Raw genomic sequence first — 22,636 nt, forward strand, 5'->3', positions numbered from 1 at the left:
ATCTACCCGTCCCCAAGAGATGGCAGTATAGCTCTAACACAGGCTATGAAAGCACAGCCTCACACAGGCAAGCTTCCAATATCATTCACCCCTTTTAAATTGATGGCTGTAGAGAGGTTCAAGCGCAGGGGAGCTTGTATATGCAATACAAGTTTTGTACATATACTTAAACATATCCATTTATGTTTAGTAGCTTAGTTTGAGTATCTTTAAAAGTAGAACAGACCTTAAAGTAATGATTTAAGTAGACATTGTAAAGTGAAAGAATGCTTGTGACCCAATATTGAGTATAAAAAGAAAGCAAGCTATAGAACAAAATCTATAGAATGATCCAAACTGTATATATAAAAGTCTGTAACATCAACTACCTATATGTCCTTGATAGATGTAGTCATTTCATCTATCTGGGCACAGCTTTCTCAATTTTAAAATGACAAGATTGGACTACATTGTTTCTAAGGATTTTCTAGGTTTAAAGGTCTCTGATTTCAAACGTTAAAGAATGTACTCATTCCACAAATATTTACTGAGTGCTTCATCATGCACCAAACACTGACCTAGGCTCTGAGTATATGGTAGTGAACAAAACTAGAAAAAGGCCTCTCTTGGAACTCACATTCTAATGGGAGGGAAGGGAGTCAGGCAAAAAAAACCATTAAACAAGCAAACATAGTACATCAGTTAGTGATAAGTACAATGGAGAACAATAAAGCAGGAAAGGAAGATTAGTATATGGTAGGGGAGTGGAGTTGCAGTGAATGCTCAAGGAGACCTCACTGATAAGGCGACATCTGAGTAGAGACTAAAGGACATAATAAGGGATGATGTGGATAGCTGTAATGAAGAATATTCCAGAAGCAGGAAATGACATAGGCTCTGGACCGAAATATAGTTGGTATGTCCAAGAAGGGCAAGAGTGATCGAGAGTAAGCAGGGAGGAGCAGGAGATAAGGTCAGAAAGAGCATGAGAAGCAAGATCATGTAGTGTCCTGTATAACATTGGAGAGACTTTAGCTTTTACTCTAAGTGCAAGAGGAAGCTATTATATGGTTTTGAGCAAATAGGTGACAAATAAGTGACACGCATTTTTAAAGATCATGATGGCTGTTATGGTGAGACTAGACTGTAGGATGGCAAGGTGAGTCCAAGGAGACCAGTCAGGAGGCTACTGCAGTCATCCAAGTGAGAGAAAATGCACCAGGGTGGTAGGAGTAGGGTACTGAGAAGCAGTTTTATTGCTGAATGTATTTTGAATGTAGAAGCAGAATTTACTGAGGTTTTGTATATCAGAGGAGTCCCTGTCCTGGGTCTGCAGGCTAAAGGGCAGATGGAGTCTCCATAGCCCCCTTAGAAATCTATTGAAACTATCCAACAGAAAGCTGCTAAATTCTGAATGCAAGAAAAATGTTGCATAATGATCTGATATCCCAGGAAAATGAAGTCTCTTTAAGGGCACTCATTAAACCCCCAAAGAAGCCATCAGCCATGTTTCTAACCTGCCTGGGATGGCTTCTCTGAGGTCACATCCTCTGGTAACTACACTGGGAGAACAGCAGAATAGGAAGTCAGCAATCTCACTGAGGACTCATCTGGAGTATGACTTTCTGAGGACCTGTGCTGCGAAATAAATGAGTGTTTTTATTTGTCACGGGAGGAAAGAAGAAGTTTCCACAGGAACACAAGTTCATTGAAAGAAGAGTATTTAGTTATAAGAAGAGAGGCACTCACCCTATATTCCAAACTCCCAATTCTCCTCTCCCCCACATCCTATCCATTACTACTTTTCCAAGATTCTTCTCATTGAAGAGAAACAGACCCCAGATAGTTCAGTCAATAGCCCAACCCATACAGCCTTGGAAAGGTAAATAGAATGTTGTCACAATATTTTATTATCAAAATAATGCATAATATTTATAGCAAAAGAAAGAAAGAAAATATAAATCGCCAATAAATCCATCACCCTGAAACAATTACTTTTAATATGTTGGCATAGGTTGGTCTATTTTAACATTTCTGAAATCATATCTACTTATATAATTCTTATGTAACCTGCAACATAAGCATTTCCCATGTTGCTGCAATCTCATGATTACAGTAATTTTATTAACTTTATTGGCTGTGTGGACATGTAACAGAAGAGTCTTAATATTGAGAAGTGCCCAGGCACAGAAAGTACGTCAGTCATCTGGGGCCATATTGTTTGTGGCTTTCAGGATGGGGGCTTTAGGACTCACATAGATGACTCTGGAAGAGTCCTTCCACTTTGAAACTGCAACATCCCATATCCTCCCCAGGTGGAATTTAGGCCAGGAGACACCAGATCCTTGCCTCTCTAGACAAGGAGAGTAAATGCATTTCTGGTAGTCAGATTCTGTTTCTTTCTCATGAGCTTCTAGGTATATGAGAAGTGGATAGGTGATTGTGTTCTCAGTCTAGAGAGAGCAGAAACAAGCAGTGGTGATCCACAGAGAGAGCACAGAAAAAAGATGTTAAAAGAAAAAAACTGAGGCATAATAAAATTTTAAAGAGTTTATTTAAGCAAGAAACAATTTATGAATTGGGGAATACCAGGAAAAAGGTTTAGTGTTCCAATGACAAAATATCACAGGCAAGTAATTATTGGCAAAACGTGGAAGCAAAATAAAGACATTTGATCTGTCTGCAGTTGCATAGTTGTTTTTTAGAAGGCTATCTTATTAGAAGGTCCTTAGTCACATGATTATGTTAGTTGGCTGCGTATGATTGACTGGGGTTGTCTTATTTCTAACATAAGCATTTACCAAAAATGATCCAAGTTAAGTTTTGCCTATGTTTATAGTTATGACCCGGGTGAAGTTTCACTTATATTTACAGTTTAAATGAAGTTAAGGCTATTTCTAAGGCCTAAGTGGTTTTGCTTCCTCAGGAATTTTTCAGACCCAGTCTCCATTTTAACTTTGCTTTGACAATCCCCCCTTTTCTGGCTATTTCCTCAGCAAACTGAGAGTGTGACCACATTGCCTAACATTACTCTTAGTTATCACTGTTAACGTAGTCTCTGGAAGGAAGTGTCAGGTAGATGTTTTTATCATTATCAGTAGGTCCACCGTAGTTCAGAGTCATGTAGCTGCAATCATCAGTTATATAGTCATTACTGGCTCTTTCAGGTTGTCTGTTCCTTTGATGTACAAATGTCTGCTAGAAAGCATTTAAAATCCTTAAGAAATTACAGTGCACCAGGGAGGCAAATACAATAATTTTAAGAAAAATAATAGCCAAGGGTTGAAAAATTCTTTTGAGCAAAGATTCTCAGAAGGCAAGATTTAAACAACTGAACAAATTAATGGAGGAGGCAGTGCTTATGTAATGAAAAGTTCATATTTGCTCTTTAAAGTCTTTTAAATTTGAGGCAACAATTTCTAATTTATTAACATAGAAACAACATTTTTTTATCTGTGTTAAACAAAAATTATAGGAGACCATTGTTTTGAACTATACTAGAACCCAACAGACCAGACTAAAAATCAAAATGGAATCACCCATGCTAAAGCCAAGTCATCAAACAGAAACTAAATTGTTATCTGGTTTTTGGAGACATCAGAAGACAGAGAGAACAGCCTCATTTCCGTAACACGCCAGTTTTATTCAGCACAATAATAAAGTTCCTTCTGCTTTAAACCTTACACACACACACACACACACACACACACACACACACACACACACAAAACCTGAAGTAATCTAATGTTAACCAACATGTTATTTCTCTATTGTTTCCGTGTTCCTGGCTTTCACAACTTTGAAATGACCAATTCACTTTTTGTTCTTTGTGTCTGCTTTCTTCAAACCTTTTTCTGTCTATAAAACCAATCTCCTCTGCTCAACTCACTGAAACACATACTCTATTTTAAGGAATCAAGTGTTACCCAGTTCTAGAATCATCATAAAGCCAATCGAGATCTTTAAACAAAAACTGTTGTAAATTATCTTTTGACATCAATATGAACACAAGCTTCTCCTTGCTAAGCTGTTAAAGTATCAAGAACTTCTATTTTGGAGTGCTATTGCAGCTAAATTGTTCATTTCAGATTGTATTGCTTGAAAGGAATTCAAGGCATTGTTCTATGAAAAAAAAAGAAAAAGTTAATATTTGGAGCATATTATTATCTTGGTTTTTTAAGTCCAGAGGACAGCTAGTCGAAATAATTCCTAGACGTGAGTTTGAAGCAAGTATAGATGGTAGAATGAAGATGACAGTTGCCACTTGAACTTCCCTGGTTTGCAATTTGAATATCTTGGTTACATCACTAAGTATTCTGGTAAACTCTCTGAGTGACACAGCAACAGGGAAGAAGATTGCCTTTACATGTTCTGCTACAGTGATCTCTCTGAAACTTAAAGTCAATCAGTTTCAGTTTGCAGGGTTTGGGAAAGGGCAGTTTTCGTTTTTACTGAAACTAGAAAAAATTCAGGAGTCAATCCAGTTTATAAGGAGATAATAAAGCGTCAAAGACAACGAACAGGACTAGAATTTGATAATAGGTGCACTATAGTTTTCTATCAAAATACAATCTTCTTTATTCTGGTGAAAAATATTTTTATTTTCCATTTTTACCAAAAATTACAAGCTAATTTTTTTTTTTGCAAAATAAGCCTAGTTTTGTTAAACTTGATCTGATTATTTATTAAGTATATTAAGAACAGTAATTCTATGTATATTTTTTAATGTATTTTAGTCAGAGTTTTGATGATATTCAAGAGACTTTATTGACTTTGCATCAGTCTACCTCAGTTTTTAAAAACTATCTGGTAATAAAAAATCTCAGATTAGACTTTTATAAACCTCTCTAGAGTAAGAAGTGAAGCCAAAGACTTGCCCAACTATGTGCTTGTTGCAAGGAGAACAGAGTCTTATAGAACCTATGTAAATAGCCACATTGAAAATAAGAATACCTAATAAGAGTTTCCCAATTCTAGAACAATCGGGTAGGGAGAAAAAGATAAATGTTCCATTTTTGTTTTAGTAGCTTATCTTATTTGGAAATGATCTAGAAACACTATCATTTAATTTACCTTAGTCTAGTTTAAGTGGCAAGCATAATGTTAAACAAAACTACCTGTCATCTCAAGGTATGTTTTTTGCTGACAAATTTTATAAGAGATTACATGATCTTATCTGACAAGTAAAACTAGGTATAATATCTATTTTCATTAAATCATCAATATTCTTATTTATTAAAGATCACTTAAGTCATATGAACTTGGAAAGCATTTTGGTTAAGTCCTTTCTTTTCTGAGAAAATACTTGATTTATACAAATGCTTGTTTTTCACTAAGCCAATTAAATAGAGCTCTTTTAATATTTTTTCTAATACCATCCGAGGGTAGAACAGTATTACATATAAATAGCATACACATATGTAGGCGTACATAAACATACAGAAAGATACAATCAGAAATTCATGACCTCTGTTCTGAAATTGTTGCCATGTGCCAGGTACAATAATATAAAACTCACTAGTTAGATCCAAGTTGTATTTCTGGGATTTAAAGTTAGCAGTTCAGATAGCTAAAACTTTTTTTTTTTTTTTTTTTGAGTTGGAGTCTCACTCTGTCGTTCAGACTGGAATGCAATGGCACACTCACGGCCACCACAGCCTTGACCTGCTGGATTCAGACGATCCTTCTGCCTCAGCCTTCCAAGTAGCTGGAACTACAGGCATGTGCCACCAAGCCTGGCTAAATTTTTTTTTTTAATTGTGGAGATGAGGTCTCACCAAGTTGCCCAGGCTTTTTATTAATATTCTTGGAAAAGACTTTTAAGAATTTTCACTTGCCAGTTTATTTCGAAAAAGTTTCTCTTCATGTTTTTCTTTCTGATAATTCATTTCCCTGAAGCCTACATTTTAAAGATTTACATATCTCAAAGACACAGAAAAAGAGTGTTAAGTTTTCTCCAAGAATGAGTTTTAGGACATTTTCCCCTATTATCAGTAGCCAATCTTATTGCGAGTTGGACTAAATTTTAGATAAGTGGCTAAGGAGACATCCGGTCTAATTGCTCTATTTTCTTTTTGGCCTTAGATGGTTTCCTTTATAATAGCTCATGTGTGCAACACCAAGAGTTAAATTTACTTGTTATGATATTCCTGGCTCATTTGAGAACCTCATTTTTTAGAGGAAGTTAGCATCAAATACATTCAGGTAAAAAAAAACAAGGAATCAAAGAGCCTAGTAAGTTTAGAATAATTTCTAATTTGCACACTGTAGAGATTTCTTTAGAGAGATTTTTTAAAATAATTTCTTTGGAAGCCTCTTTATACCAAGGAAAAATGGATCTCACTATGGCCACAGTAACTTTAAAGTACCTTTGGTAGGGTACGCCTATTTATCTAGTAAGGCACAGGTTCTGAGTCCATAATATGGGAACATAAAACTTGCTGGTGGTTTGGGAGGAGGAGATCCAGATTCTGTAGATTTTGACAAACCCATAATATCTTATCCTTCTGAAATTTAGTCTTCACCTAAACCCCAGTCCAGTTCCTTTTGAACACCCAGTTCAACCTGTCGAATACTAATAACCCGATTTTGACCCTTTGATCCCAATCTGGAAATCAGTCCTTATCTAGGAACTGTACACTATACTGGACAAAGTCCACTTCCTGTAGAACACAAAGTTTAATCTCTCAAACATCCAGTTTGATCTCTGCATCCAATTAGAAGTAAAATTCCTCAAATAAATTCAGATAGCTAGGACACAGATTGCAGAGCCTGATATCTGAGAGGAACTTACCCAGTGACCCACAAACATATTGAGAAAGTTATGGGCTGGGTGCCGTGGCTCACACCTGTAATCCCAGCACTTTGGGAGGTCAAGACAAGAGGATTGCCTGAGCCCAGGGGTTTGAGATCAGCCTGGGCAACTTGACAAGACCTCATCTCTTCAATAAATGAAAAAACTTAGCCATGCATGGTGACGCACGCCTGTAGTTCCAGCTACTTGGAAGGCTGAGGCGGAAGGATCACCTGAACCCAGCAGGTTGAGGCTGCAGTGGCCATAAGCGTGCCAGTGCACTCCAACCTGGGTGATAGAGTGAGACTCCAACTCAAAAAAGAAAAAGAAAAGAAAGAAAGAAAGAAAGCAATGAGCACAATTGACTCAGTGGGTATCTATGCCTGGTTACACATTGCACTTGGGAATCTTCAGGAAGGGTCTACTTCAGATATTGCTTCTGACACCAACTGTTAAAGAAAAATCTGAGGCACAATATAATTTTAGAGTTTCTTTAAGTAAGAAGCAATTGGGGAACTAAAAGAGGTTTAGTATTCCAATGACAAAATGTCAGAGGCAAATATTCACTAGGAAAATGTGGAAGCAAAATACAAAAATGTGATTGGTTTACAGTTACAACATAATTGTCTGTTGTGGAAGGTATCCAGTTGGAATGTCCCTAGTCACATGATTAGTTGACTGCATATGACTGGCTGGGGTTAAGACTTATTTCTAACATAAGCATGTACCAAATATGTCCAAAGTTAAGTTTTGCCAATGTTTGTAGTTACAACCCAATTTGAATTTCACTTATATTTGCAGTTTAAGTGAAGTTAAGGCTATTTCTAAGGCCTATGTGATTTTGTTTGCTCAGAAATTTTTCAAGCTCAGTCTCCATTTTAATTTTGTTTTAATAAAAGTGAGAAAAGAGAAAGCAGGGGAGAAGAAAAAGGAGAGAGCTGAGATCACTCACCTGAATTTTGGCATCCTTGTCAGGATCAGTAGGATTGGCTGTGGGTAAAAAGAAAAATATCAGCCAGAACCCTGCTATAGAAGAAGGCCTACCCAAGTTGCTAGGTTGCAAAACCAAAGCCAAGCTAAAGACAAGGACTACAGACCCCAACAAAGTCCTGGAAGACCAAGAGCTGAGTAAATGTGGCCTCATTTACCCACACTTGGGGTATCCCAGACACAACCTTCCTCAATGGCCACAAGGCACAGGGAAGCACTCCTTTCTGCCTCATTATTTTCAGAGAATTGCTAAGGTTTCCTAGAAGCAATGAGGTAGCTTTGGGGAAGTGAGGTATTGGGAAAGGGATGGGGGAATGTTCGGTATTAGGGTGAAGTAAAGCCCAGATGTCTGCTGGGCAATGAATTCAGGGAGTGAAGACTAAGGGCCATTTTTACATTGTCCAAATGTAGTGCATCTTTGTTGAACTCTGAAGAATCTGGTACCCCATGACAATAAAAAAAAAAAAGGAAAGAGTGAAAATGAGAAAGAGAGGAGAGAAAGAAAAAGGGGAGAAGGAAGAGAGGAAGGAACAAAGGAAGGCAGACAGTACTTTCTCTTTCTCTGACGAATGTCCAAAACACACCAAATTCCCTCAAGTTTCTGCCATAATCTCACTTTGCCAGTGTGAAAAGCAGCCTGGGTATCTGCAAAGCAGCATTTCTTAGGAAGTTGGGCCAGAGTCTGAGACAGTGCATCCAGTCTCTGTCCTCATTCCCTGGACACACAGAGTCTTTATTTGCAATGCCCCCAGTTCTGCAGAAAACCATATTCTGAATTCCTGTTCTAAAATTCCTCAACAATCCCAGCAACCTAGCTATGCCTTTCGGGACAGCATCATACCTTGTGCCTGGCTATAAATGCCTTGTGTAATGTGTTTATGCCAGTGTAGACAGAACAACACATCAAGTTGTGTCTGGACTTTTTCAGATCTGGTTGACCCTGGTGTGGCCCCAGACCATAACCCTATTGGGACTAGTCAATGCACAAGCAAACCTTGCTCAGAGTACAGCTGGATGAGTGATATTTAGCTCAAACTCTAAAACCTGCTAGCTCTGCTCTGAGTCATACTCCAGGCATTTGAAGTACAGTCTCGTAGGGTCACTTTTTCCTGCCTATTTCTATCATGGAAGGCCCTAGAGACAGTTCCAGTTCCTTTGTGCTCTAACTTTAACCACAGTCAGGAAGTTACCTGAAATCCTCCTGTGCCTTTTACACACTCCCACCTGGGGGGAGGATGGCCACTGGCTCTCAGAACATCACACCTAGAAGGGCTTAGAGGTCATCCTGGCCACCCACTCATTTCTTCAGTGAGGTGACTAAACCCAATGAAGGTGAATGACTTACTTCAGATTCTGCTGTGTGATTGTGGAGAAACAGGCTAGAATTCAATATCTGCACACAAGTTGATAGACATCAAACCAAGTTTTGCCCACAGAGTAAAGCCCACTAGTGCCCCAGAATCTTCTCAAGCCCAAATCTCTTCTTAATGTTCCACAGAGAACTAAGCCTGGCCACCCCCACTCCATCACTCTACAAAGACAGATCCCCCAACAAATTTAGGGTGTTGCTCCTAGGCTTCCTTCTCCTTCCCCTTGGACTCTTACTCCTAAATCCTATTAGCCTCAGCCTTGCAAGTCTTAACCCCTATCCTTTGCCAGTTCTACCAAAACCCCACAGAAAGACCCAAATATCTCTGATTCCTCTTCTGGAAATATCCCCAAATTCCTGGTCCCAGAAATTCAGACAGAGTCCTCCCCTCTCTATCTGGGACCAGTTTTCTCTCATCTCCGTGAGGTCCTCTTCAGGTCCAGGAGTTCGACTCAGAACTGACCAAGTGATTTGAGCCTCTGACTTGCCCTTATTCTTTCTCTCCTGGCTCTCAGCTGAACTCACACAAGCCACCTCTTGCTGGCACCAGTCCATCTGGTAGCACTGGGTGGGGCATCACTGAATCCCCAGAGGAAATGCTATACTCACCTGACTCCTCAGGGAGGATGAGGTAGGAGGGGCACGTGGGAGGTTAGTAGGATTAGGGGGTGGGGCCTGATTCCTCAGGACAGAGGACCCAGGATAGGACTGGGTTAGGACCAACACAGAATCTCCCTCTACAAATGCCCTGTCTTCTCCCACTCCCCAGCTCTCCTGCTCAGGACATCTGTCTTAGACTTGCTTTGCCTTGTAAAATCACACCTCTTTCTCTCATAAGTTTCTCTCTCTATTTATTTATGACTAGTCACTTGCAGTCCTGGCTATGAACCAATTGCAGAGTGCTTTTTGAGGTATTAGTCATTATTTTCTCTTTCTCAGTGACTTACACATCTTCTTACTTCTTTCTCAACCTCCCTTCAAGCCACAACCATTCTTATTCCATGCCCTGGCCTGTGCCTAGAGTGAACTCTTGCCCAGTTAACGGCTACCCTCACATACCACCTCCCCCACAGTATAGCAATTCATACTTATGTACCGTTACTCTCTGTTGGGCGCTGGTGTAAAAGCTTCAATCTCATTCATTTTCACAACAATCCTGTGAGGTGGATCCTATTAGAGCCCCCATTTTCCACATGAGGAAACTGAGGCACAAAGAGGTGAGTAACTCACCAAGGCCACATGGCTGGTGAGCTGTGAAACTGAGACTTGAATCCAGGCAGGCTGGTCCCACCAGGTGTGCTTCTATCACTACACTACAGCACGGCCCTGTGAAACATTCTCCAACTGCCCCAGTCTGTGCCAGACTGTGGAGCCTCTTCTGAACCCTCAGTGCAGCCTTTCCATTTCTCTATCTTGCTCTTATCAGATCTTATGATCTATGTGAACTTCTGTCTTCCCCACAGTGCTGAGAACTCCCCATCTCCCCATCAGGACTTCCTCATCTTGATGCCACTCAGTGTCATTGCCAGACACAGAAACAACTTTGTTCAAGTCTCATTGAATAAGTGAACTAGTAAGTGAATGAATGTACGAGATGTGGATCTCTATCCGAATGCTTGTCTTGAACAAAGATAGGGATTCTGGCAATGTCCGAGACTAGGGCCTTGATCTAGTGGTGAATGATAAGAAGAGCGACCAAGAGGAGCTACAAACCTGAAATCCATTTTTGCCTGCAGTAGATCAAGCCTGCTATGACAGCAACAATCACTGCAACAGCAATCCCAGTGACCACAGCCACGATGATCACCGTCAGCGAAGAGCTGCTCAAGCTGGACTCTAGGAAGACAGACCTCAGGACAGGCAGTCCTCTCCCCGTCCCACCTCCACCCTCCCACCATCCTCTGTGCAGTGTCCCAGGCACGTCACGCAGAGTTGAAGCACCGTGTCTGGGTCGCTCACCGGTGCAATCTTCATGACACCCCTAAACTCACCTAGCAGGGTTTTTGTGGCTGGGCTTGTGTCTCCCCCATACCCAGTTTCTCCACCAGACTAATAAAGGTACACTGGTGAGTGTGTGGGGGCAGAGGGAGCCTCCGGTGAGGGTGTGGTGGGTGAGCCTGAAGCCTCCCGTAGCTGGAGCCATCTCTCTCTATGGAGCCCAGCCTCGAACTGCTTAGGTCTTCTGGAGTGAGTGTCCAGAACATGAGCCATGAGAAGGAGCGAGGCAAGCCTGAGCCCTTAGGAATGTCCAGGAGCTCTGGGAAGCTCTGCACCTCGGAGGGAGCTCTGCTTCGTTGCTGTCTTTAGTGGGGGGCCTGCATGTCAGCGTGGGATGACAGCCTTGTCACCTCTCATCTGGAAGCTGAGGGCTCTGTGCTCTGGTTCATACTCCTTCCCACTAGCTAATCCTTAACCAGGCCTCCACACTGCTTCTCCTTGTTCCAGTGCTCAATTTTGCTGCTGTGGCATTTCTCAGATCTCCATGAAGGCTCAGGTGACCTCAGCCCTTGTCAACTCTCTCTTCCCCTCCTGCATCTCAGCAGAGTACCCATACCTTGGACAGTGATGGTCACAGGCTGGGATGAGTGCTGCGTGTATCCTATGTTTCCCGTGCAGTGGTAATCACCACTGTGGCTGCGGTTTGCTCGTAGGATGGAGAAGTTAGAATCCAAACGGGAAAACTTCTTGGATTTTCCATTTTGATAGAATGTGACCTTGACCAGAGGCTTGTCCCTCCAGCTATGGCACCTCAACGGGATGGTTTCCCCCTCCTGGAACTTCAGGTGAGGGGTCTGAAGCAGCAGCCACCCTGAAAGACACAAATAGACCACAAGACCAGGAGGTCTTTGCTCAACTCTGAGACCCAGACCATCCTTTCTGGTGGGACGTGATGTGCAGAGGGAACAACATAAGGCTGAAATCAGACTGTTCAGTACTCTAATTCTGGCTCCACCATTTATGAGATCTGTACACTTTCCTCATTCTTGAAAATGGGCATGGATAATGCCATTTTATCTATAATAATTTCTGGCATGACTGTCCACTATGGGAAGGACACAAGCAACCTCAAGAATCCAGTCTGATTGAGGAGATGACATGTGAGGAGGACACAGCAGAGACATATGTCTTTGGGGACAGTAGAAAGTCATGAGCTTAGAACAAATGTTACCTACTGAGTGCCACTTGATAAATTTACATGAGGAATGCTGGAAAATTTGGAGCATAGCTCCAGCATGGTCTTTGTCTGAAGGCAGAGTGTCACAGGCGGGTCATTAGCTTACTGTGTCCTTTTTTTTTTTTGAGTCGAAGTGTCACTCTATTGCCCAGGCTGGAGTGCAGTGGCATGCTCACAACCACCACAACCTCAATCTGCTAGGCTCAAGAGAGTTTTCCAAGTACCTGGAACCACAGGAGCACACCACCACATTCGGTTAATTTTTAATTTATTGCAGACACAAGGTCTTGTCAACTTGCCCATTTTGGCCTCAAACCCCTGGGCTCAGGCGATCCTCTTACTTTGGCCTCTCAAAGTGCTAGGATTACAGGCATGAGACACCATGCCTAGCTGCTGTGTGCTTTTGAGGAACATTTGGGAATCAGGTGAAGGAAAGGAACTAAGTGAAGAGTAACAGTGGCAATATTCATCAGAATGCCATTGTAACTTTTCTTTTTGGAGAGACTACTTTTTGCCAGGAGTTTTGTAAAGACATTGACCTCTTCAGCGAAACATTTACTAAGCTCGGCCCTGCTTCATGTGTTGAAAATACAAACATGGATAAGACACAACTTTCACCTCAAGTTGCCCACAATCTGGTGGAAGAAAAGACAGAGCACAGTACCCAACACCATGAAAATGTGGAGAAGGGGACAAGGGGGAAGGAAAATGCCAGTTCTCACCATAAACGTACAAGAGAGGCATTGGTCACCCCAATGAGCAGATGAGAAAGCTGAGACCCAAGGGTTAAACAAATTCATCATGTTTATGTAGCTGGTAAATTTTCAGGGCTAGGATTCAATTGTGGTTTGTTTGTGCTTTTCAATACTACCAAAAAAATGGAAGTATTTTATGGTGTTGGGATTTCCTTCTGCTTCTCTCACACTCAGCTGCTTGTTTGTGACCCTTCTAACCTTCTTGCTCAATCCAGACTGAGACAAAAACAGTCATTCATACATGCTGAGAAATTTGTCAGAAATGTCCACACCCACCAGTCATGCAAAATTTCTGAAGGGTGGGTGAAATGGGAAATGAATCGGCAACTCACAGCAATGCTTCTCAGTAAACAGGCCACCCTTTCCTGCAAGCCCCTGCTGTGTAAGCAGATTCCACCTCTCCAGGTCTTCCCGGAGTCTCCCGGGGTCTTTCCTTCACTGACCAGAAAGCACGTCCAGGTGCACAGGGTCGCTGAGGCTGCTTTGGCCCGTCTGGCACCTGTACTCCCCACTGTCACTGTTCTTGGCCTTAAACGTGAAGTTGGGCTGGACCTGGGTGGGGATAGAACTCCCATTGTAGAACCACCGAGTGGAGTCATTCCCAGGGATTTGAGCCCCCCAGCATGTCAGAGTCACGAAGTCCTCCTGGAGCACGTTGATCCATGGGGGCTGGAGTTTTACCACAGCCTTAGAGAGAACTGCTGAGGGACAGAGAGCAGAAAGGGATGTGAGTAAATAACCTTGAAAGGACCATGGACTCCAAAGGAGCTCCCAGAGGAGATCAGGCATCAATCAGAGAGTCTAGTATAGACCCAGTTAAAGATCTACCTTTGCAACAATCTCTTTCTCTTGGGTCTTCGGTGGATCCAGTAGGACTCTTACCAACAATCAAATCCCAGACCCCACCAAAATGGGAAAACTGCCCTTACTGAACCGAAGCCTGATTCTTGGTAGAGCAGACATTTCCCTACATAGTACGTACCCATCACATTATGAGGCAATAACACTGTCAAAATAGGAAAGCAAAGAGCAAACTCACCAGTTTGTCCGTCTGCAGAAGCTATAAAAGAGGAAAGGGTGGATCAGCGTGGAACAGGAGGCAATAAGAGCACACTTAGGTGTGTGCATGTGAGAGGGGCAGGGAACTAAGCTTGGGCTGCTTCTTTCCCCAGGACCCATCTCAAGAGCCTGTTTCCAGTTGATCTCTTGTAAAAGTACTCATCGTCCTATCCTTGTCTCATCCCTATCCCTCCTCGTGGCTACAAAGCAAGCATGAATGTTTGGTATAGAATACACTTCTCAAGACTGATCTTAGGAGCCACTGAGACAATTGAGAATTCAAGGTGCTGTCTCCCCTTTTCATTTGTTCCCTGCTTCCAAGCTCCAAGCATGTTCCTCACCACTCTGGTGCCTGGAGTCCAGGCAGGAGGGGTGGCTGAAATCGCCCTTTTTCAGAACGACCCTTACTCACCCAGCAGCAACAAAACTGTCAGTGGTTGAAGCAGCCACAGGTTGCCAGGATATACATTCCGAAACATTTGGGTCTCCAAAGTCATCCCAGAACTGAGCCAGAGACCAGTGGGGTTTAAGAGAGAAACTTAAAAAAGAGGAAGGAAATTGTTTCATCTTCTCGTGAAATGGTCATCAGTCCCCAGAATCTGTTTCTGCTAACCAATTAGGAACAAATCCAATTAGGAGTTAAGTCTGCTTTATAGATAAGTCTTTCTATTATGTATCCCTTTGGTGTGTCCTTGTGAAAACCCCAGGTAGAGGTTACCGTTGTGCTGATAAGGAAAATAACGGGGAAACACATCTTGGGTTTTATTCCCACAGCACTCCCTGTGCTGCCTTGCTGGCCAGTATATAGAAAGTTCTAGATGAGTTTCAATCCAGACAAGATAAAGAGATCCTTCTAAATCTGCAATCACTAAGAATCAACTTTAAACAGCAACAACAAAATGGGGTAATTATCTGCAAGCAACACTCAATCCAAGAAAGTTTCTAAATATACCACAGGCAAGACTTGGTATCTTGAAGTTGAAGACTTCCTGCCTTCAACCCCCTGCCTTCCACACACACAAGAAAGTTTTAAAGTGCAAGAAAAAAATGTGGTAAGAAAGCCGCAGAACAAGTACACATGCTATTAGAAGAAGAAAAACATATTTTTCTTTCTACACTCAGTGTCTCAATATTTCTGAAACCAAATATGTGAGTTGTTTTGTTTTATTCCCCCATGTCAAGCAGTTCTCCAGCTGTGCGTTCTACGAGTCAATTTCATTCTGACACTATCTACCTGGAGTTAACATCAGATCCTGCAGGTTAAAGGCTCAGTCCTACAAGGCTGTTCCCATTTCAGATGCCAACCACAAATCTGGGCCTTCTGTACTTCTGACAAATACTTATACATTGGGGTTCCTACGACCTTTTCCCTGGGTTCCATAATTTGTTCCAATGGCTCACAGAACTGAGGGAAACAGTTTCTTTACCAGTTTATTATGTAATTAAAAATATGGTAAGGCATATATAGACAAACAGCCAGATGAAGAGATACATAAGGCAAGGTCCAGAAGGGGCTGGAACACAGGAGCTTCTATCCTCATGGAGCTGGGGTGTGCCACTATTTTGGAACATAGATGTGCTCACCAAAAGAGAAACTCTCTAAACCCTGTATTTTAGAAACTTTTATAGAGGCTTCATCATGTAGGCATGATTGATTATTAATTCAATCTCCAGCCCCTCTTCCCTCCCTGGAGGATGAGGGAATTGAAAGTTTCAAGCTTCTAATCATGGCTTGGTCTTTCTGGTGACCAGCTCCCAGACAGAAGCTATCCAGGAACCCATCAAGAGTCACTTCAAGGCTGGGTACAGTGGCTCACACCTGTAATCGCAGCATTCTGGGAGACCAAAGGAGGAGGATTGCTTGAACGTAGGAGTTTGAGACCATCTTAGGCAACACAGCAAAACAATTTTTTAAAAAATTTTTTACAATTTTTTGTTTACAATTTTGTTCTCTACAATTTTTTAAAAAATTAGCCAGTCATGGTGGTGCACAGCTGTAGTCCCAGCTACTCAGGAGGCTGAGGCGGAAGAATCTCCTGACTCCAGAAGGTCAGGCTGCAGTGAGTCATGATCATGCCACTTCACCCTGGATGACAGAGTGGAAACTCTACTAAAAAAATAAGTCACTTCAATAGAACAAAAGACCCTCTTTTCACCCAGGAAATTTCAAGGGATTTAGGAGCTTTGTGTCAGGAACCAAGGTCAAAGATCAAATATTAGAATTCAAGATGCTCCTAACACTCCTACTGCTCAGAAAATTTCAAGGGTTTTAGAAGCTCATGCCAGGAACCAAGGGCAGAAACAAGTGTATATATGTATATATATATTTCTTATTCCACAGCTACATATTCTGTGCAAGTAGCTGTTTAGTATGATTGGGTTGAACAATATGGTACAATGGTCACAGTGGTTAAAGGTCAGAGTGCAGGGGCAACATTAGGAAAATAAACAAGTAGAACAGTATCAAACTTAAAAACTCCTGTGCATCAAAGGGAAAAAATATTGACAGAATGAAAAGGCAACCCACAGAATGGGAGAACATTTTTGTTTTTTATTGAACATGAGTATTACCGAGGGTTTTTAACCTTTTAATTTTTTTTTTCTCTGAGCTTTCTAGATTTGCAGTCTTTGAATTTTCCTGGAAGTATTGATTCTTTCTTCTTTAAGATGATTTCCGCATCAAAAAAGCATTAGAGTAGTTTGCTTCCAATAGGAGCCAAAAATAAAGGTACCAGTTACAGCCAGCAATGCAGCTGGTTGCAGAAAAGGCAACCAGAGCCTGGGGAGGATGGTAGTGCCCAGCTATATTCCGTACCCAAAGAGCAAAAACTCAAAGTAGAAAATTACTGCCCATGCTGAGCACTTGATTTGCATATATATTTTTCTATTTCAAAAATGGAACACACTCATGGGACTATAACTGGTGAATATTTTGGAGAGCATTTTGGTGCTATTTATTAAAAATTTGAAATTTGTGAACCTTATCATCTAATAATTTCATTTCAGAAAATGTGTCCAGGAGAAACACTAAGTGTGAAAACAATATCAACAAGCATACCCATTGCAATATTGTAGTACAAAGAAAAAAGTCAAGATAAGAAGAGAGAATCCTGAGGAATTCAAGACCCAGATTCCAGTTGTTACTGAAACTCAGCCCTCTTGTGACTTTGAGTGTTGCAAATCCTTCCAATATCCTTCCATGGTGTGTGTGTGTGTGTGTGTGTGTGTGTGTGTGTGTGTGTGTGTGTTTTGTTAGTTAGCTTTGTTTCCCTAATCTAGTTTGGGTTAGATTCCTATCATTTGCAGACAGTTTTAACCAAAGAGAAGTTGTATTCCTAGGGAAGAGTGAGTAGGTGAAGAATATGGTTTATGAAAAGAGGTAGGAAAAGTGATAGGTAGTGCATTAGGATTCTTCAGAAAAATGGAACTAATAGGACACATAAGAAGCTGAGGACATAAGAAACTTCAGAAATGGTAGCATGAGGGGGTCTATCGAACAGGGAGAAGAAGAGGGAGAAAAAGGAACTTATTTTAAGGAATTGACTCATATGGTTGGGTGGTGAGCAAGTCCAAAATCTGCAGGGTAAGCCACCAGGAAAGAGTTGATATTGCAGTTTGAGTCTGAAAGCAGTCTGCTGGCTGGCAGAATTCCCTCTGTACACGTCTGTGTCCTAAACTCTTCTTACAAGGAAATAGTTGTATTAGATTAGGGCCCACCTTAATGACCTCAGTTAACGTTAATCACCTCTTCAAAACTACTATCTCCAAATGCAGTCACATTCTGAAGTACTCAGAGTTAAGATTTCAACATATAAGTTTTGGGGAGGCACAATTCAGCCCATAACAGGTAGGACGTAAGCCTTGAAAGGAAGGTTTCAAGTGCTCATAGTGAAGGAATTGCAGAGTTGGACAGACCATGAAAGTGGGAAGACATGTTTGCAGGCAGTGCTTTCATCCTGGCTGGCGGTGGAAGTTGACAATAAACGAGAGTGTGACTGGAGTGACTGCTTGGAATCACACGTTTGTGTAGGCTGAGTTGGTTCATAGTCATTGGAAAACTGGTGAGGCTGACAGAACACTTTACCTAAAAATGATGGATTTTCAAAAATTATTCCTGGGTCTTGGCAAAAACTCTTTTCAGAAAGTTTAAGAGCCAACTATCCAAAATGCTCCAAACCCAAATGAAGTGACAGAGGCCTGTGGTGGGTTAGCAGTCTTAGGATCCCTGGGGTACAACTGGCAAAAACATATGCTTTCCTCTCCCCCACCTTCTCATGTCCAGGACTGTTCTTTCCCTCCATGGTGAATCATTTTCCAGGGGTGGCAATCAAGTGGTGAATCATCTTTTTGTAGATGAGACAAAAAGATCATTGCTTTACACCAGTATTGTAATTTTCTTTCTTTCTTTTTTTTTTAGAGTTGGAGTCTCACTCTGTCGCCCAGACTGGAGTGCAGTGGCCGCTCCCGGCCACCGCAGCCTCGACTTGCTGGGCTCTGGTGATCCTTCCAAGTAGCCAGAATTACAGGCATGCGCTACCACGCCCAGCTGATTTTTTGATTTATTGTAGAGATGAGGTCTCGCTGCCCAGGCGGGTCTCGAACCTGCGGACTCAGGCAATCCACTCACCTCAGCCTCCCAAAGGTGCAGGATTCCAGGCTGAGCCACTGAGCCCAGCCAGTATTGTAATTTTCACTGGCATTCTTCATTCTGTGTAACCACTTGAGAGCCTTATAAATCTGTATAGTACATGTAGTAATATATTGTGCCAGATGTAGCAGAAATCTTCTGTATGTACATACATAAATGCTGTAATTATTGCATATATTCTTATTTGAATGTTGTAATATTTCTATCCCAGTTTTTCTACTTCACCCCTCTATACATACCTCATTTTGTTCATCTATAAAATGGGGATTATGATAGTAACTACCTTATGGAGTTCTATGATTTTGATTTTGATTTTTTGAGTCTGCGTCTCAATCTGTCACCCAGGTAGGAGTGCAGTGGCACACTCATGGCCAGTGCAGTCTCGACATGCTGGCCTTAGGCTATCCTTCCACCTCAGCCTTCCAAATAGCTGGAACTACAGGTGTGTGCCACCACACCTGGCTAATCATTTAATTTATTGTAAAGATGAGGTCTCACCGAGTTGCCTAGGTGTTCTCGAACCCATGGGCTCAGGCAATCCCCTAGCCTCCATATCCCAAAGTGCCGAGATTATAGGCATGAGCCACTGTGCCCAGCCAGATTTCTTTTAAAGATTAAATAATATCATGTAAACTAATATGTATGAAGTATTTAGAGAATAACAAACAAAAATATTAGATAATATTATTTTATCAATTTAATTACTATCTTTATGCTACTCTTTTATGTCTGTGTGTCTTTATGCTATCTTTATGCTACTCTTTTATATCCCTGTGAGAGGATAGTGATACCCCTGTATTTAGTGGGTGGCATTTTACCCCAAAATTGTGATCATCCCCAGTGTCAATCTAAGGACGCATGTTTTCCAGAGCAGATGGAGAGCCACAGTTAGTGCAGTGGGACTCTTGCTTGTCATAGTGGATGCTAGTCATCATGCCCACAGTCTGTACCTGCTGAGAGTCAAAGCACACAGGATACAGTCCTGGGTAGTGGGGTATAGGGATGTATGCTCCATGGAGTGGCAAATTGGGAGTGAAGGAGTAAAGACCCCCAGGGAGTTACCAGCAGAGCTGGAGACATTCTATGGAAAATATCTTTCAGAGAGTGTGACAAGGTATATGAGTCTGAGAGGAGTTGGTTATGGTAGGTTCAGTCCCTGTGTTCATGACTGGGACTGGAGACTTTCCTAGGAGGACACTTACAGACTGAAAAGTAAATGCACACATCATCGCTATAAAGAAAAAAGAACGCTATCCTAACATATGCAGGTGACAAACAAATTGTTCTCAGGACATCAATACTCTGCTCTCCCATGGGATATACTATACTATACGATACTATACTCTAACTCTAAAATTTCAGGACAATGGCTTTGTACCCGAGACGGCCTTTCAAAAGCACAAATACATTTAAACTTTTCCTAAATTTTTTCTCAGCACTCTATAGCAATATATTCTGCCCAACCACCAAGACCAAGGACTGAGTGACTCTCCTGAAGACTAACCCCATAGAAGGGCCTAAAGTTTCCGGATATCCAGATAAGACTCGTCTCACAAATAGCTGAGATTCTTCAGACTTTTCAAATCACTATGTATTCTTCATTCCCAAGGAACTATTGTACCTTCCAAAGTAGTCTTTATATATTTTTAAAAATTTGTTTAATGCCTTTGTTCTTCTTTGTCATTTAGTAAAAATTTTTAATATAGTCTTGTCAGGTTTCAAAAGCATATTTAGTAACATATCTTGAGAATCACAGCCTAGCGGGGCATGGTGAGACTTCATCTTTACAATAAATAAAAAAATTAGCTGGGTATGGTGGTGTGCACTTGTAGTTCCAGCTTATTGGAAGGCTGAGGTAGAAGAATTGCCTGAGCCCAGCAGGCTGACTCTGTGGTAGCTGTGAGCATGCTACTGCATTTCAGCCTGAGAGTGACAAAGTGAAACTCTGACCAAAAAAAAGAATTGATCATGTCAAGCCATCTCCTGCTTTTTCATTAGTAGGAGTTCTTTCCTTAATGGAGTTCTGCTTTGACCCCAAGGGGGAAGAGTCTATCGTTAGGCTTTTACTAAGCTACTTTTCAGATTTGTTTCAAGGAGGACTGTGGTGTTATGAAAGATATATTGATTTCCATCCACAGTTCCTGATTTAGAACTCCTGTAGCCCTTGTTGCAGTCTTTTGTTACAATGAGTATGTTAGGCCTCAGGGGCAGATCTAAGAAACAGATTCTCTCTGACCTTCTTCAGCTTTCTTTTTACCTGCTCCTAGGCAGGACTCTGATCTTTTCCAGCAATTTTTTTTATAAAGATGTGGGGTACAATTCAGGGTTAGGTATATAAACATTGACCATGCAGGTACCCTCCCTCCCCTACCCAGTCTTTTTCATTCTAGATCTTAAAACCCAACCCAGAGAAGGTCCCACCCTATACACTGGGGGAAGAAATGCTGAAATCATGAAGCTTCCATAAAGCCCCAAGATAACTGGGTTCAGAGAGCTTCCAATAGCTGAACATGAGGAGTTTCCTGAAGGGTGGAACACCCATGGAGGGCATGGAAACGCTGCGCCTCTTCCCCCATACCTTGCCCTACATGTTTCTTCATCTGTATCCTTTCCAATATCCTTTATGATAAACCAGTACATGTAAGTAAGTGTTTCCCTGAGTTTTGTGAGTCGCTTCTGCAAATTAATCGAACCCAAAGAGGAAGTCATGGGAACCCTAACTTGAACCTGGTTGGTCAAAAGTTCTGGAGGCTTGGACTTGCCACTGGTGTCTGGCAGTAGGCAGTGTTGGAAGACTGAGCCCACCTGTGGGATCTACACTCTCTCCAGGTACATAGTGTTGAGATGAAATAGAAGGACACTCGGTTGGTGTCTGCTGCTTGGTAGTGGGAGAAACCTCCACATTTAGTCACAGAAGTCTAATTCTGTGTTGATTGCTGTGGTGTGAGAGCAGAGGGAAAAACTTGGTTTGAGAGAGTTTCCCTTATGCAAAGGCAAATCTATGCAAACCTACCCCTAAAGTCTAAGAAAGCTGAGAGGACAAAGAAAGAGGCTGACATATCCAGTTTCTAGAAAGAAACATTTAATAAGGACTTACAAACAGAAGCCAATACCCCCCAGACGCAGGTCTTATATACCACATGAAGAGGGTGATTCAGAAGGGATGTGTGGGACAATCTAAGTATGATAACATCAAGGTTGTGTGACCTACGGGCAGTGAAAAAAGGGAACCTCAGAAATTTAGAGTGTGGTCATTTTGAATCAGCACAACCATTTTGCTTAGGGCTTGCCCCTTGACATTCCCTTGCTGCACAATTTGCACAACCCACACGTCCTTTTACCCTAAAATAACTAACAAGAAAAATACTTTAGTTTTAGAAACTGGTGATTACACAGAACCCCTTAAGCATGTCCAGTCTTGCTAGCAATCTATCTTTTAGGCATTCGTATTAATGCATTGCTATTGGCCGCTCATGATGACTTCCACTACACCACCAGGAGGTATGTTTATTGGTATATTGTTATCATATGACCCATGACAACCTCCAGCCCACCACCTGAGGTCATGAGACATTGATGCTTGGTGATGTCAAAATACTAGATTCATGTGACTACTGTGGAAACCAAAGAATACAACTCTGGGCATTCCTTTGGCCCAGACCTCTTCCAGGTCTAACACCCCTTTGCTTTAAAAACCCTTAAACACACCTAGTTTCCAGCATTCCACGCCTCACTCACCTGAGTGCTGGCCCCCTTTCCATCTGTGAAAGGTGAATAATAAACTTTACTTCCTTCTACTTTCCTCTCTGTTGTAATCTTGCATACTTCCCATGGCACTGGCCCACCTTGCCTGAGTTTACCCTTTCAG

General features: G+C 41.7%; 1 protein-coding gene across 3 annotated transcripts; it reads right to left on the reverse strand.

Moving 5' to 3' along the window:
- Positions 1–2,525: 2,525 nt before the first annotated feature.
- FCGR2A (Fc fragment of IgG receptor IIa) lies at positions 2,526–14,642 on the reverse strand. Of its 3 annotated transcripts, none has more exons than XM_008054288.2 (9): positions 14,533–14,642; positions 14,101–14,121; positions 13,505–13,762; positions 11,686–11,940; positions 10,845–10,967; positions 7,725–7,762; positions 7,462–7,464; positions 5,710–5,718; positions 2,526–3,174 (listed from the first exon to the last, which is right to left on the reverse strand). In XM_008054288.2, the coding sequence occupies exons 1-9, from the start codon at positions 14,615–14,617 to the stop codon at positions 3,013–3,015; spliced, it is 954 nt and encodes a 317-aa protein (XP_008052479.1). In that variant the 5' UTR covers positions 14,618–14,642; the 3' UTR covers positions 2,526–3,012. The 3 variants fall into 3 exon arrangements, with proteins under 3 accessions (XP_008052479.1, XP_008052481.1, XP_021566203.1); XM_008054290.2 differs by having other exon boundaries at positions 13,505–13,759; positions 14,533–14,621; XM_021710528.1 differs by lacking the exons at positions 5,710–5,718; positions 7,462–7,464.
- Between the last annotated feature and the right edge of the window lie 7,994 nt (positions 14,643–22,636).

Source organism: Carlito syrichta, unplaced genomic scaffold (assembly GCF_000164805.1).
Source record: "Carlito syrichta isolate Samal-C Ts95f unplaced genomic scaffold, Tarsius_syrichta-2.0.1 Scaffold289400, whole genome shotgun sequence".
Taxonomy (NCBI): Eukaryota; Metazoa; Chordata; class Mammalia; order Primates; family Tarsiidae; genus Carlito; species Carlito syrichta.

What these genes read in the sequence shown, in the direction of transcription:
- FCGR2A (XM_008054288.2), bottom strand. Translation starts at nt 14,617, where the DNA reads ATGACTTTGGAGACCCAAATGTTTCGGAATGTATATCCTGGCAACCTG. An exon ending in TTCTGCAGACGGACAAACTG is followed by an intron (nt 13,763 to 14,100) that starts GTGAGTTTGCTC and finishes TCTGTCCCTCAG; the next exon opens with CAGTTCTCTCTAAGGCTGTG. An exon ending in TGTGACCATCACTGTCCAAG is followed by an intron (nt 10,968 to 11,685) that starts GTATGGGTACTC and finishes CTGTCTTCCTAG; the next exon opens with AGTCCAGCTTGAGCAGCTCT.